This window comes from Myiozetetes cayanensis, unplaced genomic scaffold (assembly GCF_022539395.1).
Source record: "Myiozetetes cayanensis isolate MyiCay16 unplaced genomic scaffold, myiCay2020 scf4, whole genome shotgun sequence".
Taxonomy (NCBI): Eukaryota; Metazoa; Chordata; class Aves; order Passeriformes; family Tyrannidae; genus Myiozetetes; species Myiozetetes cayanensis.
Window position 1 is genome coordinate 21,107,987 of NW_026087631.1, and position 20,407 is coordinate 21,128,393.

General features: G+C 37.1%; 1 protein-coding gene across 3 annotated transcripts in view; it reads left to right on the plus strand.

The window, feature by feature from the left end:
• SKIC3 (SKI3 subunit of superkiller complex) overlaps positions 1-20,116 on the plus strand; it is a 49,412-nt gene extending 29,296 nt beyond the window's left edge. For all 3 annotated transcript variants that reach the window (XM_050329294.1, XM_050329296.1, XM_050329295.1), the window contains exons 29-42: positions 357-434; positions 1,729-1,853; positions 2,446-2,569; positions 4,010-4,228; positions 5,004-5,076; positions 5,885-5,938; positions 6,045-6,156; positions 7,443-7,571; positions 8,191-8,312; positions 10,257-10,415; positions 13,017-13,169; positions 14,935-15,065; positions 16,679-16,802; positions 18,287-20,116. In XM_050329294.1, the coding sequence (XP_050185251.1) occupies positions 357-434; positions 1,729-1,853; positions 2,446-2,569; positions 4,010-4,228; positions 5,004-5,076; positions 5,885-5,938; positions 6,045-6,156; positions 7,443-7,571; positions 8,191-8,312; positions 10,257-10,415; positions 13,017-13,169; positions 14,935-15,065; positions 16,679-16,802; positions 18,287-18,364 (1,681 nt within the window). In that variant the 3' untranslated portion in view covers positions 18,365-20,116. The remainder of the gene's footprint in view (positions 1-356; positions 435-1,728; positions 1,854-2,445; positions 2,570-4,009; positions 4,229-5,003; positions 5,077-5,884; positions 5,939-6,044; positions 6,157-7,442; positions 7,572-8,190; positions 8,313-10,256; positions 10,416-13,016; positions 13,170-14,934; positions 15,066-16,678; positions 16,803-18,286) is intronic.
• The last annotated feature ends 291 nt before the right edge of the window (positions 20,117-20,407 follow it).

Consider the following 20,407-nt stretch of genomic DNA (forward strand, 5'->3'; position numbering starts at 1 on the left):
CCAAGGCTTGTGTGTCTTACCAGGACATTTAACTAATTCACTGTGTGGGATTTAAGTAAAATCTTGGGTGCAGGTAAGCTTGGGCTTAGTTCTATTCTCTATCCCATGCTAATTAATGGATATGTTAGGGCTTTGGGTTTTTTTTTCCCTTCTCTCTTGTTTTCAAATGGTAGAGGAATGTAACAATTAAACAATGTTTGGTCAACATGTTTGTTGATGCAAAAATAGTAAAATAAGCTCTGTTTGTGTTTAATGAGCATAGAAAAGCTTCTGCATAAAACTGTTGAGCATTCTGCGCTGAGAACTATTCTCAAAATATGCAGATGGTAATTATTTTTCACTGTGGTTAATTTCAGGGCAGCTTCATTGCTGAAAAACTCTGAGGATACTGAGAAATACAATACAGCAATGCAAAACTATGGCAGGTCACTGTGGTAAGTGTTGATGTCATTTTCCAAGTCACTAAGTTCAGTTTTGAAAAGCACTGGCCCAAAACATAGTGAAGCTTAAAGATGAAAGGTCATTGCTAAACACAGTCTATTAAGCATAATTCTTAACTGTAGACAGGTTTGACTGAGCTTTGTATTTGCTCCAGAAACGTGTAGTGTATTAAAAAGAAAAATGAATTGCAAGGAGTTGCTGTATGTCTTCAGAGGTATCAGTGATTCCCTTATCATTAGCTTGATACTGTAGTGCCTTATTGTAACCTATACAATGTAGCTGTTGTATAGTCTCCAGAATAAATTGTGATTTTATTTTTTTTTAGGTTTTTTTACAGTCTCCACATGTGAGATCTGTAATAGGCTTAGTCTGCATAAAATAGCTACTTTAAGACTTATTCAAGATCTTTCTGCCTGCCCTTTGAATTTGCATTGACTTGTACAACCAGAAGCATGTGTGGTTGGGGTGTTGTGTACATGTGTGATTTTTCTGCTCATGAACTCCTCTGCTGTAGTCGTACTCACAGTTCTAAGTTCCCTTCATGATACTCTTCTGGTTCTGAGGGAATGCAGGACACAAGTCTTAATAGATGAAGACTTTCAGACTTCTCTTTGATATGAAATAGCTCAAGCTGTGCTAATTAGATATTTGTTAGCTCTCTTGAGAAACCTCATATATTCTTAAGTTTCTGTACATGATGCTGGAACTTCTAGCCTGTGGTGATGTGATAAGTCATTAACTTCAGAGAATATTTTAGAAGCAATTCTTTAGATTCCTGTAGTCTCACATCCAAGCTATATATGTGTTTACTTAGGTGTGTAACTTAGACAAGAGCAAAGCTCTAGTAATTATTAAGTAGTTTAATAAACACAATCCTGTATTATTTCCTTCATAGTGGTCTTAGAACAAGAATGCTGTAAAGTCTGTCTGTATGTGCACTTGCCTGTCTGTGTGCATGCATAGTTTGATTTGCTTTTTCCATGTTTCTCCTTTGATATTTTCTCCAATTCCATTGTGTTGACCATTAAGTGGCATCTGTTATGCAGGTGGGGAGGGCTTTTTCCTATTAATTACTCTTCATGCAACAGATAGTTGGAAAGATTAAGTGCTGTAACTGAAGAAGGGTGGTGAATATTGCACATTCTTGTCCTGATTTTTTTTTTTTTTTGCTGTGGTATCTGCTTAAAACTACTGTGTAAAAGAGGATACTGGTCTTCAAGGACAGTTTATCTGAATCGTAGCAGCTGTTCTACAAGCTTCATACCAGTAATTTTATTTTTTTCACAGTGCCCTTGATCTGTGTGACAAGGCCATTGAAGTTTATGCGTCAATACCCCTAACTGAGTTTGATGGCATTGTGGGGCTAGCATTAGCTTACTTCAAGAAAGGACTCTTAGAAGAAAGTATCAAAGGTAAGATTCAGAGGCACTTCTCTTGAGGTTAATCTTAACAAAATTTGTCTGACCAGCTTAGCTGTCATTCAGTTTATTTTGCTCTTTCAGTCCTGGTGCATAAGTACAAACTCCACAAGCACTTTAGCTTTAGTGTTAAATATGGTTCTGTGCCGTGGTCTGCACTGCTAAGATGTGAGACTTCACAAAAACACATACTGAATTATCAGTGTTGAAGAGTAAGCACTCAGAAAGGAACAGCTATCTCAGTGTTTTAAGTAATCTTGTATTTTGATTGGAGTGATGTGTGCCCATCTGAAGCAGTATTTCATAAATGAACTATCACTATTGCTACTGTGTTCTAGAGGCTTTTTCTTAGTATGTCAATACTGCTTTGCAGTTCTGTTTCCACTTGCTAATGCTGAATAACTCCTAGGTTCTAAGCAGTAAATCGGTGAGTCTTAGTTGAATTTTTTTTGTCTTCTGCTTATGATTTTAGGTGTGAAAATATATTGAACCTGAACCCAAAGTGTCTATCTCTTTTCTAATACCATGCTTTAAAAACACTGTGTTTTTTCTTCTACTTCAATTCTGAGTCTTGAATTTTTACCAGCCTATGAAAAAGCCCTGTCTGTTGCTGAGTCTGAAAAGGATAGAGCACATATCCTGACTGCCTTGGCAATAATAGCATATAAACAGGACAAAGTGGATGCTGCAAAGACACTGCTGTTCAAATGGTGAGTAGAGGTAATAATAACTAGCATGTGATATTTAATTGTGCTACTGAATCCTCACATTTCATTTTTGTGGGAACTCAGGTGGATATTTTCTTTTTGTATTGCAGAATAAAAGTGGAAATGGATGCAGTGCTCTTAACTGCTGTGATATATCTGGTTTTGTTTTACAGCCTATGTCTTCTACGTTTTTAAAGCAGTAGGGAGTGGAAGGGCTGGGCAGTTTGGATGTCCATCATCCTTGAATGATAATTTTGAAAACTTTATCTTTTAAGATAATATTGCTTTGTAGTTTACCTAAGCACTAGGCAGTATTTTTGGTCTTTAGCTGTAAGAGCTCTAGATGGCTAGTGAAAACAATTTCAGTTTAAATAGTAGGAAGTCTCCGGAACAGTTGTGTTCCAATCATCATAGACAAAGATAAGCCTGTAGCTTCCCCATGAAAAGAAACAGATCTGTATTAGTTGTGCTGTTAAGTGGTGAATGTCTTTTTTTTTTCAGATCTGTGTAACCTAAAAGCCTGTGCATCATCGTTTTACTCCAAAGCTACCGGGAGACTGAGTTAACATCTCAGCCTCTCAGGGTCAATCCTTTGTCAGTAGAGAACTCCAGTAGCGGCAGTACAGTACACCATCTTGCCAGCAGCCTCCTGATGTTACTGAAACAGTGAAGATCCATTACTTAGTACAATCTAAATCCCATATGATTCATGATTAGATAGCTAGGAACCTGATATTTCCTACATCCTATAAATCACTGCGGACTTCTGTTTTTGTCATAAACATCAGCAGTGAGAGTTTTCTGGATGACCCTGTTTGTCTTTAAAAAAGGAAAAAAAACAGTAAATGGTTTAGGAAAGGAACATCACAGTGAATATGTCTAGATCTGAATTTTAAGCACAGTGCTGCAAAGGTATATGGTGGATTTTAGTAATAAGAACAAAAATGGTGCGTTCTGGTCCAATAGACAGATGTCTCTGTCTGGAATTCATACTAGATGACCTAAAGGGCCACAGTAGGACCTTGAACAAGAAGCTACCTTTTTAATTTCTCATATCCAGCTTGACACAGAGGCTTTTAATAGTGAGTATGTCTTGATAGCTTCCTAATGTGATAGGATACTATTTCTTACTTGTCAAAGAGTGGCTTCTGCTTGTGTTTAACAGCTCTTAATTTTTTTCTTGCTTAGGTTTGAAAATAAAACAGAATCAGAAGCTTATATGCTTGTCTTTTTTTGAAGACAAAATAATCATTAAGGACTTGATTAGGAACCTGTAGCGACCTGATACTGAAGGATACAGATCTAGTTTGATCCACAGTGAGAGACTGTTAATTCTGTGTATCATTCATGATACAGAGGAGAAAGAAGACTCAGAAATATACAAGTACTCTAATGTTAACAGCAAATTTAAGTTGTGCTCTTTCCCTCTCTCTGGTTCAACAGTTCATTAAAGGAACCCAGTATGGAAAGTCTGAAGGCTTTGTGCACACTAGGACTGGTAAAGCAGGATGCAACACTTGCAACAGCTGCCCTAAAAGAATTACTGAAGCATGAAAAAGGGGGTGATGGGATTTATGAGCGGTGCCTTACTGCATCTGCAGTTTATGCATTACAAGGTAGAAATGTGGGCATCCAGAGAGAAGTGTCCAAAGCAGTGCACAGGTAGGTGGTTTGTCGTGCTTCAGATTACCCTGTAAATGTATTGCTTTGATTACATCAAACAGTAAGCAAACCTCTGTTTACTTGCATCATTCTTCCAAAAAAAAAAAAAAAAAAAAAAGTTTTTCAAAGGTGAAGTCCTCACTTAAGGTTGTCGCATCAGCTGACATAAGTTTGCTTTCTGATTTATTGCAGAAGTTTCATGGCTTATTCAGTATTTTCTGGTTTTGTTTTGGTGACTTCTTTGATAGCTATATTAGTTCACTGTTCTATGAAAGCATCTTTCATCATATTTAACATAACCTTCAGTCTAGAAAAGTCTCTAGGGTCTTTATTTAATATTTTAAAACAGCCTTTGAAGCTATCTGTTCCATTAGCTAAATGTCTGTATTTAAATGTGTTTTGATTAGCCTTACCCTTCTGTGCCTTTAAGAAAAACACACTTCAGTCTTCTAAGTGTTTTTGGAAACTATTCTTCATGCAAATTGTATTTCTCCAACTACAATTAAAATTCCTTGTTCTTCACACTCTGGGGACAAGTGTACTAGTTTTCTTCCTATGAATATTGATATGCATATTGCCCATTTTGTTTCTTTAGTTAGCAATATAACTTCAATATTTTGTTGTTTGTTTTGAATTACTACCCATGTCTATTATCTACTACACTTCATTGTTTTCTTAATAGAGAAATTTGGTATCTATAGCAACTGCCTACTGAGTCATGGAAAACCAGGTGCATATCTAAATCAGAGAGTCTAATATCCTTTTCTTTTCCCAGTAACCCGGATAATCCTGCTCTCTGGTCCCTTCTATCTCGAGTGGTTCCACTGTCTGCATCACAAAAGGCAAAAGTAAGTGCATTACTGTAAGATGTGTGGTGTTTACATCCTGAGTAGTCTGTGTTGTTTTTTAACTAAAAAAAATTCCTACCCTTCAGTATGTGGACTTTCACTAGTTAATATGAAATCTTAAGGCTTACATACACAGCAGTGCACAGTCACATACAGAACTTGTATACTATTATTTCCATTTTTCATGAGGTAACAGCTTCTGATCTTCTTGAAATAAACTTAGAGGAAAAGTCTGCTAGAATTGTTCCAACAATAAAAGGCTCTACTATGTATCGTTTTATAGAGATGTATAGGTGTATCGTTTTATAGAGATGTATAGGTGTATCGTTTTATAGAGATGTATAGGTGTATCGTTTTATAGAGATGTATAGGTGTATCGTTTTATAGAGATGTATAGGTGTAAATAAATATATATTAAAATTCATGTATTCTATTTGATTAATCTAGTCGATTTCACTTTTCACGTTAGCCAGTGTTTCCTTACCACTTTTGTGCTTACTGTTATCTTTTCTCCAAATAAATACTCTCTCTTAATTTATGTTAATTATGTAAACAGAAATAGCACTTGAAAACAAACTCCTTTGTATATGGCACTAATATCAGAAACAGATCATATGGATAAGCTCTAATCCCAAATGTTTCTTCCTTATTTTTTTATAAAGAGATTGTGCTATAAGCAAGGAAAATACCTCATTGTGCAAATTCTATATTCATGATGAACAAAGATAAAACAATACTGGCATTATATTCTGCATAAAATTAATTAGTCAGGTAACCAAATTAATTGGGCTTTTTTTTCATCTTGCAGGGGGGAGCTGTGGCAGGAAATGTCGCACATATACTTGATGTAAAGCATGGAAAGGTTTGGCTTTCTTAAAATGAAGATTTCGTAATTCCATAAACAATCCTAAAGTTAATTCCATCTAGTCACTTACAGTTTTAAGTGACTCTTATGTTCTGTTTTATAGGAAGTCCTGCTGAATATTGCAGTTAATCAGTTGGCAGCAGGATGTCACATGCTAGAAGATGAGAAAAACAACCCTATAAAAAATATCCAGAGGGCCATCCACATCTGTCCAGGTTACTCTTGTTTTCAAACACAGTAGTGATTTTTAAAATTTTTACCCATCAGGAAAATTACTGGATTAAGAAAAGTAGATTTCTTTTCTTAGGTTGATTTGTCGTTTAGGGTTATCCGTGTATGTTTTGGGGAGAATGCTTAGAGTTGAAATTTTCATTGTCATTCCAAGTTTAGACAACGGGAATTAAACCAGACAAGAAGAAAAATGTCACTGGGTTTTGAGGCTTGTTCTGAAAATGTGGGCAATTTCTTAATCCCTCAGCAGGAGAAGACATTAGTATTATTTAGTATGTTAGGAAAAATTCTATTAGAGCCAGTATGAAACACAAAGCAGAAGAGAATAATTCATTTAGCTTGAGAATTTTGATTGGAAAGGTTCTGTTACCATGTATGGGTTATGAACTATAGACAACTGTTCTCTTACTAAATGGTGTTCTTCCTATAAGTGTACCAAGCAAAAACCTAGCATGGTTTTCAGTTTCTAATTTGCACTTGATGAAATACCAAAATGTTGTTTCTTCTGCAGTCATTTTGCTCTGATGCGGAAGGGTGACTCTAAGTAAAAAATTCCAGTTACTTTCCTACAGGAACACACAAGAATATGACTGCTAATCAAAAACGGAATAGTTTTCATTTTACTTTGTTGAATCTTCAAGCTTTTTTTCAGTTTGCTGGCAGATTTAATAAATTCTCTTAGGGGTAAAAATTTACATAGATGAAATCTTTAAATAATCACTGTCCAGTTCATGACAGAGACCACTCTTCCAGTAGTAGGTGTTCTTCACAGGGCTAGGTCAAGGTAAAAATGACACTGGAATTAACTGGCATTGGAAGCAGGCACTTACTGCTGTAACTTTAGTGTAACAGTTACTGCTGTACCTGTTAGTGGTCAGATTAGACTGTATGACTAAAAGCTGTGGATGGCATCTTGGGATTTTTGCTGCCACTGTGACAGCACTAAGTGATAACCAAGGTTAATCTGTGTAGTCAGAAATAAACTGGCAGCTTCAGGTTAGCACACTAGTATTTATGTAAAAATACATTAGTTGGTTTTAGGAACAGAATCTTCCTTTTATAATCTGACAAATCTTACTAGTTAGAGGCAAGTAGTTATCAGCTTCCTTGGACTGAGTTCTGTTACTCGTCTTGTTGTTGCTATCTGTTATTTACAGTGTATAATTCCATTGGTAACTATGTTTTTATGCTTAATCTGGTAAAGACCATTCTAAATGAACTACCAGTGTATTTAGAATGGCACGAGTTGCCTTTGACCATTCTTTTCTAGATAATCCTGCTGCCTGGGCAGTGCTTATGGCAGCCTGTCATGCTGAAAACACTGTTGTCTGTCTAAACAACACTCAGCCGAAACGAACAGGTCTGGAGATGACACTTGTATCTACGGTTTCAGCCAAAAGTAAGTTATAAAAGTTTTCTCTTTAAAAAAAACAAAATAAAATTGATCTAAGCTTGCATTACTGTTCTGAACTTGCAAATAGGCTCAGTCATGGTTTGAGCTGTATTTTACACATAAAAATGCTAAATTCTAATGCACAGCTAGGGTTAATTATGTAAGGGCACCTTGCTTTCCCCTCCAAAGCCTGAAATGGTTTTTTAAAATAGTACTTCTGAACTCTGATGCCTAAATGGATGGTTGTGGGTGTATTGCATTGCCGCAACACTGCTTATGAGGAAAGACTAAAGTATGCTTGAGTTCTGTAACTTTTCCATTAGAGGCTCAATTTTGCTCAGTGTCTGTAGTGTTCTGAAAACTGGAATTAAAATTCCATGTTTGATTGATTGTTCCTGAATCATGAACTCAAATGGTGTATGCTTTTTTTCCCTTGCTTTTAATCTTGCTTTTAATTTTGCCCTTGCTTTTAATCTTGCTTTTAATTTTGCCCTCCTTCGATGTTCCTTCTAATGAAGGAAGTCATGCCAGATTAAAACTCCTAAAAGTTCTTCCTTACAGATCTGGAACACGTGGCTGTGGTGTGGCACTACAGCATAAGCACTATGTTTTACTGTCTTTACAGCTGGGGAAAGTAACCTTCCTCATAATTATGTCCGTATTCTGGAAGACTGGTGTCTCTGTCAAGCTATTACCAGTCTAGAGGAGACTGGTAAACTATCAGAAGCTGAAGCTCTTTGTAACAAGGTAAGGCGGCATCAGACTGGCAGATTGTGGTAGAATTGTATAAAAATCATTTGTATGCATTATACAAAAAGGTAATCTTTGAATTAGCAACTGTCTATTCCATCAGAGTTACAAATAGAGTAGTTCACAGAATATTCTGAGTTGTAAAGGACCCACAAGGATCATTGAGTCCAACTTTTAAGTGAATGGCCCATGGAGGCATTGAACCTGCAAGGCTGGCATTATTAGCACCATGCTCTACCCAACTGAGCTAGTTGTTGGCATATTCTCGCTTCACCAAGATGCTGCTTCTGTTTGCAACACTGAAACTGTGTTAATAGTTGAAACAAGTAGTGTATGTCATGATAAAGATAAATCTGCTCTCTCTGCCTAGAATTAACCTAGAATTAAGCAAAACGTGGAAATTCAAGGCAAGAAGTCCATGTAGGATACTGCCTGGGACTTTACTTTCTGTGGGGTTGTTATTTTGTTTCAGAGCCACAGGTTTAATTTGTAAAAATAAAAGTCTTGAGGCAATGCAGCTGGGGAAGGGGACTGGGGTGTTAAAAACATTCAAGTGTGTGTTTCATGTGTTCATGAACAGAAGACTTGGCAAAAGATAAGCAGAAAAGCTGTTGAACTCAGCAGCTCATCCTTGACTTTCATGAAGGAAAATTACTAATCCCATGCAAATGTGCTCCTTGGTTTTGGCATTTCTGTATTAACAGGGATGGGAGTGAAAAAAAACACAAACCACAAAAAAAGCAAAACCAAACAGATTTGTTGAACATGCTGGTTTTCAGGGGAAAGTACTTTCTCGTCTCTTTGTTTGCTTGGTGAGAAGGTGTTTTTCTTTTCTGGCCAACATGTCTACTGACCTGTCTTCTATTAACAAAGATCAGAGATTTCTAAATATACAAGGTGTGTCCTTCCCCCCATCTTGGCATGGGGGAAGGTTATGGAGCGGTGTGCATGTGTTTCGTTGATTAAATTGCTTAGGGAGAGGAAGTCAGTGCCTGCAATTAGTGAAGAAAGAGGGGAACAGTCTCTGGTACCACAGACTCTCAGTGACAGTTTTGGACCCTGAAATCCTGAGAAAGCCGTATAACTGAGGATAGTGAGTCTGGCACTGCTGTCATTCAGTTTGAGATAGGCAATGTGATTCCGCACTTGTTCATAGGGGAAAATTGCAGCAAATTTAGGAGCTTCTATTGTGTGTCAGAAAGTCTCTGCATTCTTTAAAAAGCAACAGCTTGCTAAGGATTCACAGGCAACATATTTCATTTTATAAAAAAAAAAGATGTGTGAAAAGTACAAGTGTTGGCTCTTAAATCTGCTTTGAATTATAGTTCTTGAAAATATTCTGATTTGAGCAGGGAAAATAACATGCAGTGAGGTTTGCTGAAGCTTCACATACTTCACCTGAGATGGATAAAGCAACGGATGGTTAGTTTTCTGTCTTTGCTATTTTGTGTGTATTTTTTCAAAAAAATTCTCTCTAGATGTCTGCTGATACTGAACAGGAAGTGTTTAGTAAAGAGCTTCTGTTCCATGGAGAATAAAGCACCTTACCTGGAAGAAGTGAAACTGCTTGAAACACAGTCAAGGTCACAGGACAGGTTTTTGCCCCTATTAATAGGCTCAAACTTGTAATGATTGACAAACCAAAGAAGAACTGTCTTTCAAACAGTTTAAGACTGTCTGAAATAATAACTAAGTAACTACTGTAAGAGTAGGATATATACAAAATTTAGGATAGACTTCAAATGTATTTTGAGGAGAGTAAAAAAGGTTACCCGTTTTCATGGGTCAGTCGCTGGAACACTGCTTTGTGCAGAGGAGGTGGAAACAGCTATGTTGCAAAACATCCTGAGAATGCTTCCAATGCTGTTTTCTGTACAGAACAAAATAGAAAGATGTATCTTTGATATTTGGGAATGATAATTCTAATTGTTTTGGTCTTAGGCTTTAAAAAGCTGCCCTGAGCACCCAACTCTGTTTTTGCTTTTGAGACAAGTTCAGTGTAAGCAGCTGTTGAAGTCTCACAAAGAACTTCCAGGCAACATCCTGGAGGAGCTTCGCAAGACAGTCATGACCAGTTCAACTTCAGTTGCAGCCTGGCAAGTAAGTGTGCATCCTTTCCCTGACTGATGTGCCAGTCTCACCCACTGTAGGAGGGTGAACGTTAGTTTCGCTGCTTGGTTTTATTTATCTGCTGACAGTCAGTGACAGAAAAAATAGCTTATATTTGGGTCATTATAAAGTTCAAATATTGTGTTAAATGTATTTAATAGTTGAAATAATAAGCACCTCTAGTAAGGAGAAGCAGACAGGAGACTTAAAAATCTGAGATAAATCCCTAGGACCTCTGTCTTTAGGGAACTGTGATTTGACATGTGAGTAGAAAACAGTGAAATATTTCATAACTTATAAGAACAGATGGAAGTCAAGGGTTTCGTAATGTAGTAATATACAGTTCCTTATTCAGGGTCTGAAAACCTGAATAAGCCTCTTCTAGTAACCTTAATTGAGGGAATTGAAATTGCTTGAAACACAATCAAGGTCTTTCTCCATAATCCCCTGACTTCAGGTGTCACTGTTCTTTTGAGTAAGTTGGTTCTGCAGAGATGAGAAATCACTCCCAGTAACAGTGTTCACTAACTCACTTCCATGGTATCATGAGTAATCCTTTTTAGCAGACATGAAGATGCAATAACTCAGTTCATATGCTGCTTCTGTGAGACAATCTGAGAAGTCTGTCTCACAAATGCCAAGAGATCTTTCCGGTGATGCAGCACATATGTTTGTTTATTTTCTAACAGTTGCTTCTAGTTTCAGTTATTATCTTCCTTTTCCAATGTAAGAAGCATATTGTTTAGAAAAATTCTGTGAGCTTTTACAGTCCTTTATATAGTTGAAGGATTTATGGCACTCCCTCTACCTGTTGATAAAATAAAACCCTCTTGTGGTATTGAAGTTGTTTTCAGTCTTAGATGCTACTGTAGAGATCATTATCTCACTTGTTTCAGGGCTGCAAATCTGCTCTTCTGAAACACTGAGTATCATTTCTGTAAAGATACTTTTTTGATGCAGTTTTCACTGATTTGTGACACTTCATCTTTCTGATCAACAGAACTCGTTCAGATTGGATTTGCAAAACAGGAGGCATGAAGGCATGATTGTATCCTCTATTTTAGTAACACATTTTGGAAATCAAATTAGGGCTTGTATACATTCTTCAAGCATCCCTTGCATAGCCAAGTCATCTTGCTTACAAGCAGGATGATAAATGAACTCAAAGTGTATGTGATGTGGGGAGTGGGAGGGCTTGATTGTTTTGGTCTTCTTAATCCAGGCCACAGATAAGCTACCTCTGAGGAAGATCTTTTCAGTCTTAATTAAAGAAGATATTTCTTAGGGCTTGGATAGCGTTCTGAAAAAGCCTGGCTGCTACATCTGTTCATAGCAGATGAATATATGCTTTTATGTTTTTTGTCTTTAGACTTCCTAAGAGTTTGATAAATGTTTTGTCTTGCTCAGAAGTATCCATGGGATGCCTCAAAGTTTTTATTAGGTTATAGGGGCCCTTAACTGTTCTTTTTGCTGAAATTTTTGGCTTTTGTCTTAATGGTTATTTTGCAGGACTTAGGAGTGCTGCTGAACTGCTATTCTGATGGCTGTTCTACTTTTTGTGCTGTGGCTTATCAGGAAAAGAGAGAAAAGCACATCTGGTAGAGCTGCCTTTGTGCCTTTGCATAAGGGTTCTCTTCTTTACATCTTGGGAGCTAGACATCTTCAGCTGCAAAGAACTGAGGCCAAGGGAACCTTTTTTTTCTTCACATGAATGAACGTTTTGGTTTACAAAGCAGTCCTGCAGCTTGATGTCAAGAATGCACAGTCTTACTAGTGCTAATTAATACTTTCTAGTGTGTCTAGTGGATAAGTAACTTCTGTGCACCAGAAAGGGTTAATAATTTTTGTCCCTTGTAACACCAGGCAGTCTTTAGCTAGCAAAAGTTTACAGGCCTTTGCTCAAAAGCAAGGGATTTTTTTTTTTTTTAACAGGAAATTGCTTTGTTTGCTTGATGATCCAGCAAAGAATATTTCTAGATGTGGCTTACACATCTTCATGCATATCAGGTACCTGTGAGGAATTCACAAACTTGTGGCTGCATCTGCTTCAAAAAATGTGATGTTAGTACAGAATTAAAGATGAAGAAGTTAGAATCCTTTTTCTTCTCTTTGTGAGGAAATCTAGGACATCTTGTGGTGGCAGAGCAGGCAGCAGAAGCATGAAACTCTGCCTCCAAGTGTCTTATTTCTTTTGTCCCATCTATCTTCTCCAGCATGACTCAGCTGGTTCAGAAACTGTGTAACACAAGTCTACTACACCCATCACCTGGATTCATGCTTATGTCATAATGTCTTTCTTCCTTACATAACTCAGATGGGTTGAGAAAATCTATCAAAAAGGTGTCCATGAGTGGTCTAGGGAAATCCCAAAATAAGTTACTGTAGTGAGGTGTACTGCCAGTTCTGCAGCAGACCACATTTTTCTGCAGGGCAGGACACAGGATATTACTGGAATGAGGTATTGTGGTGTTGAGGTGGTGTTTTAGCTAATTGTGTGCTGTGGTACTCTCATAAATTGAACTAAATGATATCGTTTAAGGGATGTGTGTTTTGGTGTCTCCATAACTGATTTTGTTGGATGTTTATTTTCAGTGGCTGGCAAAAGTATATCAGTCTCAGAGAATGATGATTGGAGCGGAGATGTGTTACAGAAAGAGTCTGCAGTTGGCGTCACAGCAGGGCAGCTGGAACGGGAAGTTATCCAGTCTGCTCAGGCTAGCTATGCTCGCACTGGAAATCTGCATGGTAGGATAACCAGCATAACATAACTGCATGATTCAAGAGGAGTTACTGGAATGCAGGGTTTCTGTAGTCTTTCAACAAAGTCTCTGTTGAAATCGCTTTGCATTTTATGAAAGACAGCTAGAAAATAAAGTGAGACTTAAAGGAGCAGTCAAATATTCTTAGAACGTTACAGTGAAATAATCACATAGAAACACTTTGTGCATAAAGAGGCTAACTTGTTCAATAGACTTACTTGTCTAATAACAGTTCCAGTTGGGTGATCCAAATTGATGTACCCTTCAAGTATGTGTCCTCTTTTTCAGACAACTGCCTCAATAAACATTTTTTTCTGCACTGGTGCCTGGAGACATCGGTCACATTTCAAGTAATTTTATGCCATATGGTCATTTCCAGATATGGTGCCTTGCCTTGAAGTGTAAAAACAATCTAAGGGAAGCGTAATTTGTGGTGTAAAGAAAATTAATCTATTCCTTGCACCAAGGGGCAAGGTGAACACACCTCAGATTCTTGGCAAGTGTTTATTCTCTTTAAGCAGTGTCACTTTAGAAACTTAAACCAGACTGCTTTAAAGCCTAGTGTGAAATGTAGATACTGCTACGATCTTGGCTAACACTTTTTCATGTATTTTAACAGACGACCCAGCTAGGAGCTGTAATCAAAATCAGGCAAAGCAACACCATGTATCCTGAGGTCTTATATAAGAAAAAGCAGTCAGTTTTACTGAGAATAAAGCTGCAAAACTGTTGTGCCTTGTGGGAGAAGAGAATCGCCCTCAGTGTAGACAAGGTTCATTCTCACAAGCCCTATGCTTCAAAAGGCCAAATTTGTCAAGTGGCAGTACTTTTCCTGCTATGATTATTCTGTCAGCTTTCTAGTGGTCTTCTCCCTGTTTCTTACTGCTCTTAAAAACTTCCACAGGTCACAAGGTACCTTCTAACTTAATTAATACTATTTCTTTAAGTGCTGGCCTGAGTGGCTAAGAATGCACATGACTTTGTTTAAAATGAGATTAGTATGAATTTGATTAGCTTGATAAGTGGATTTCTTTTTGGCCTCTCTAATCTGCCCTTGTTTAATGAAATGTGCAAGAGCCTGGTGAAAACCTTGCTTAGGTCCAAGAAAGTTCTGTGTTTGAAAACTGCTTGTCTCCCAGTTATCTGTCCAAATGAAGTATAGTTTGAATGCTCTCCAGGCCCAATGGGGATAATAAGGTTTTTCTTAAGCCAGTTTTTCTTTTTTTCTTTTCTCTTCTTGTATTCTGAAGATGCATGGCTTTGCTCAATAGTTGTTTTGTTAAGTAATTACCATATTTGAATTGGCTTTCACTGTTGGGGATAAATTTCACTTCTGGGGATAAATTCTACATTCTAAAATAGTCTTGTATATGGGATGAAGATATGCAAGCTGAAGAGCAAACAAGGGTTTCTGAAGCATTACTAAAACTTGTATGGAAAAAATAAAAGGATTGTTTGCATAAATGAGGAACTGGAATGCTGGCAATGCTGGTCCTTTGTCAAGTTAACATGACTTTTCAAGGCACTTCTAACCACTGTTAGTTTGTGGTTTTTTAAAAGATATCTTTCTAACCTGCCAAATACTTTATATAACTCAGAACTGCTTGAATTAAACATTCGTTCTAGAGATCTGCAAACACTATAATAAAGTCCATTTTGGGGATTTTTTGGGGGGTTTTTTTGGAGGGTTGGTTGTTTGTTATTTTACTTTCTTTTTCTTCCCTTTCTTTTATTTTTCACTTTTATAATAGGCTAATGTCTCAAATGATCACTGGCCATCCTTGGTTCAGGAGGCAACAACTGAAGCTTTGAAACTTTCTCCTTGCCCCCTGGCAGCTCTGCTTCAAGCTCTGCTACAGTATAATCGCAAAATGGGAGCAAGGTATGTGTGATCTGATAAGTTCTAAGTGGAATACACTGCCTAAAAATACACGTGGTCATTATCCCCAGATTTAACTCCAAGAACTAAAAGAAAATTGAAAGCAGGAATTAATTCTTGAAATACTACGGGAGTTAAAAGGGAGAGGAGAGAAAGTAGCGTGGGGAGCAACTGAATCTTCCTCTATTTGTGGCAAAAAAAATGCATATGACCTTCCTACTAAGAGAAAAACAGCTGTAGGATAATTTTTATTTTAATAGCATGTTACCTAAATAAATTAATGAGGAAGACTACACACTCTTAAAAATGCTGTAAAATAGCACAGTGGAAACACATATCACTACCCTGTATATTGCTGAGATTAATTTTGATCCTGAATTAGGCTCCAGTCAAAGTTCATGCCCATTCCTGAACAAGCAAGTGCTCACTGTGGCTTTTTGAGGAAGGGTACTTGGAATCTTTCTATGTAGTGAATTTGGTTGTTAGATCTTTTATAATATTTTTGTTTAAGATATGGGAAGTTGGAATTTTTTTATGGTTTTGTTCAATAATTCATCTGTTTTGTAGATAATTCTGACAAACTGGCATACTTTCTCCATTGGCATTGCCATTAAGAAGGCAGCCTAATGGGATTTTGATAGTTGTCAGTTACAGTAAAAGTAAGATAAAAACTTATTTAATCAATTAAAATTGGTCTTACTACAATTTCAGATATTAATTTATGTGAACAGTGTATCACAAGATCTAATTGATCTGCCTAGATGTTTCAAAATCCTGAAACATGAAATTAATCTTAAATACAAATAACAAACATAAAACAGTTAAATCACAATGTACTGGGAAATCACATTGTTTATAATAGACAGAATAAAAAGAACAAGAGTCAAAGCTGATGGAGCACCAATGAATTATTTTGAGACTCCTAAATGTAATTGGCAGTTTTTGCCAGATTTCTAATGACACTGTGAATTTGAAAATGTATTGGTTAGATATAAACTGTTGGTGTTGGAAGGTAGTATCAGCCAAATGGAACTTCAGACTTCGTGTAATACTCTATTCTAATTTCCTTCTCTTCTGCAATTTCACATCCTGTCTCTGTGTTTGCAGGAACTGCAATACCTTTTGTGAGAGCCTGGGTTAAATATATTTGTGTATAATGTTAAATTCTATTGGTATCACTAAGATTCTAATACCTGCTTCTTTCAAGTGCTCTGTCTTCCAAAAGATTTATTTCCTAGGTCTTAAAGAGGGAAATACCTGCTGCACTTGTTCAACAGATTACATACTGAAATAGGAGATTGTGCTGAATTCATAGATATCATGATGTTTATCATGTTCTTGTAGCAGTTGTAAAATCTTCTATGTCAATCTAATTAGGGTTAGTTACTAGTTAGAGCAGTAACTTGAGTGTAATATATTGGCCATAACAATGAAGGCAGAATTCCTTAGCATTCTAGATGCAACTGCATAGGAAACAAAGGGATGTACAACTCCCTCACTTTCTTGGGCAGTATGAAAATATGTCCTTATATTACTTCTGACAGTTATTGCTTGCTCTGGTATGTTACATGCCGCCTAGTCCGTTGCATTTCATTTGGATTATGTTATATTTCTAGGGAGACTCGACGAATGTTGGAGAGAGTGGTTTATCAACCAGGGAATCCAGAAACCATAGTGTCGGTGGCACGCTGGTACCTCCTGCAACATCTGTATGCCAAAGATGATTGTGAATTAATAGATGTAAGACAGTGTATTTTATACAGAAATTCAATCTATTTGCATTTAATATTACACTTACAACTTGAAAGTGGGTAGAAGGAGGCTAAAAAGGTTCTGGCTTACCTGCACTTAAAGTGCGATGTATAAGGGTTCTATATTGAAAAAAGATACTTTTGTTTTTGAAATTTAGACTAGTTTGTTTGAGGGTCTTCCATTCCTGCACACAATAATAATGAAAAATAAATAGTAAAGTGTCTACTCCAAACTTGGAAGAATTCTACTAGTGTCTCTTCAGGGGACATGAGGACCATTTAATCAAAATTTTACCAGGACATACAAATGTACCAAAAGATACACCCTCTAGCCTGGGTGTAGCTTGCAATATCCCTGACCCAAAAGATCTGATCTGTATGTTCTGTATTGATGATTTTATATCTGTAATGGTACATTATTTCGGTACATAGTAAATGGTACATTAGTTTCTGTTGACGGGACTTCACATATGGATTTGGCCAAACTTAAAAATCCACACGGGTCTTTCATGTAATGCAAATGGAGAGTCGTTCATTTTGACTTGTAATTGGAATAATTTCACTAGTCAAACTCTGAATACGCTCTCCTAATAACCTCCTCACTGCAGCTGCTGTCACGATGAGTCTTTTGCCCAGATCATTAGCTGTTTCCTGGTGAATGTTTAATCCAATACAAAGTACATTTGGAGACACAGCATATAAATAGGCTCAGCACTGACAAAAATCCATACAAAGACATGCAGGTTCATAAAAAAAGCTAGAATTAATGATTTCAGATGATTCTGGTATGATCTCATTGCACTTCCTTCTGCAAAGTCATCTGTACTCCCTACCAAAGAGTATGATGATAATGACTAAAGATTTGCTTGATTCTACTTAATGGTTTTCCTTTTTAATATGTGTAATGTGATTGGATTACAAGAGAAATGCCAGAAGCTTAGGAAGATTAGGCTGTTGTGTGAGTATTTTTAACTGTTAGAAAAGCTCCAAGTATGGTGTATGGGGAAAAAAATCAAGGAAATGTGAATTTTAGAGGGGGAAGAGAAAGAATATCTGTCAAGATTTTAAGTTGCTGCAGAAAATGCTCCAATCTTGCAAATGGAGACTTATACAAAGGTACCAGCAAGAGACAAGTGTATGTTAGCAGGAAGATAGGTCTCATCTAGCTCCGCTTGTTTAATTGCCAGCAGGTAACTAACTTGTCAAACTTGGTTTCACTGTCAAGTAAAACATGATGCTGTTAATAGAGCATTGGTAGTGACTACAGGTTTAGCAAGTCACTGTAGCGTGAAGTTTTGATCTTCTAAGAAAGCTGATGTGTAATGTTCAGTATTTTCTATCTGGGCTTTATGGGTGAGGTAATCTATTATAGAAACTGTCTCAAAGGAATGAAAATACATTTGAGATAGCCAGTAAAATACTAGCAGTAAAATCCTAATTTCTCAGTTTTTCACTGTTTGTTTCTCTATGCAGGTGCTTATAGAAAATGCCAAAGCTAATGGGGATGTTAGAGCTCTGGAACTAAATGAGAAGTTGTCAGCAAGCACCTAATATGGACTGTCTGAAGCAAAATAATCTTCTATTCATCTAACTCAACTAGTCCACCTTCCAAAAGCATATATGGTTTGGGCTATTGTATTTGTTTATGTCTGGTTTCGTTTTTTTCTGTTTCATCAACTGAAACTTTGTCCTTAGTTTTACTTCTTCTTGAACAAAAGTAGGCTACTTTCTTGTTGAGTTACATAACCCTTAAAATCACACTTTACTTTGAAAACAAAGTCCTGACATTTTCTTTTGTTTGCTTCTTCACTTAAACTTCATCACTATTCACAACAGAGAGTATTTGTCTGTATTTTCCCCTTGACCACCCACAGAAGTACAATATCAACTGCATTGGCAGTGACACCAGGTTTTCTTGGCACAGAATCCTAAGAGTTAAGTAATAGCAAACTTTTCTCTCTTGGTAATGCAGCTGCTGACTGCACAATTGGATGAATGATGACAGAGATTCTTAAGACATGTTATTATTTTGACTTTATGTACATGAAATTAAATAAATTAAAATAAAAAAGCAGTGACTCTAACCTGTTAAAGCTACCATGAGGATTCTCACTCTGTTTCAAGAGTCAAGATACCTATCTGTCTTCTGGTTTAAAGCTTGTTAAAATTTCCGTCCAGCGAATCTTACAATGGCTTATATGATCCCATATTAGAGGGAAGAAAGGGCACTTCAAAGGCATGCAGTGGGACTGCACTGAACATACACTTGCTTTTGGAATCAGTTGTTCTAGTCTTACAGAAAACAGGATGCTGAGCTCGGCTGTGCATCTCTACAAGTAGTCATGCACAGTGATCTCTGGAGAGCATGCCAGTGTCATTTTAACAGGAAAAGTAATCTCAGTTGGCTGGGGCTTCTACTCTGCAGAGGTGAGTAGCAACCTCTGACTGGCAAGAATCCCTTCTTTCTTATCTCTTATCTCTCTCACTCCCTTCACTCCTTATCGCTTTCATTCTCCCTCCCTTAAAAAGATTATTTACTGTAAATTTAGATCGTTTGTGTTTCCCTTCACAACCTGGTGTCACATAGTCTTGAACTGTCACTAATTGCAAATATTAAAAGTGTTGCCTAAAGAGACCACTGAGAAAAAGACTCCAGGCCAATTTAGTGTAAAGATAAGATAAAAAGAGCAGGTCCTTTAATCAGGCCTCAGGCCCAGGGGAATATACACAATATGCGCCCCAGACAATGGTTCTATGATTTTATAATAAGGTCCATCCAATCCCAGATCTATCCAGCCCCCGGTCCTGCCCAGTTCTGCCCCCTGACACGCTCCTTCAGGAATTGGATTTGAGGAAGAAGGGGTCCCAAAGACCTCATCTTCATGTTCACAGCACATACAGTCCTTGGAGCTACTCCAGAGTTCTGGGCTTAAAGATTGCTGTGTCTGTGTGATATCTTCTGGTCCAGGCCTAGCATGCGATGTTCTTAAACAGAGGTGTTTTTCTACAATTCTACCTTGAAAAGAAGACTAAACACACTAACAGAATTTAGAGGGAATTTTTGACATGAAATGGGGTAATAGGGTTGGGTATATATAAACTATTATGTTAAAGGGTAAGGGATATAAGACAGCTACATTAAAATCTACATTTACTACACAACTACTTTTAAAATCTACAAAAGTTAAAAAATCCAAAAAGCTATGACACATCAAAAGGGAATGTTACGAAAGCCAGATTTGTGACTCTCAAGAACAGCTGTAACTTTTTTTAGCTTGCTGCTATTAAAAACCTGAAAAAATTCTTGCAGCCTATGTTTTGTATCCTTGGCATATGGTCTTGATATGTGTGCCTCCCACTCTAATGTCATCACCAGCCTGATGATAGCATGGTAAGCGACTGCCTGCCCCTGTGAATCCTTCTGTGTGAGCCTATACTTTGTTAGCACTAAGCCTTAAATACTTTCTAGCACCCTGAAGAACCGACAAATGACGACAGACCAGAGAAACCAGTTAAATAACCATCAACTGTGAATATTCTGTATTAAGGAAAAAAGTAGTAGTTTTTTCACTTCAGAAGATCATGAACTTTATT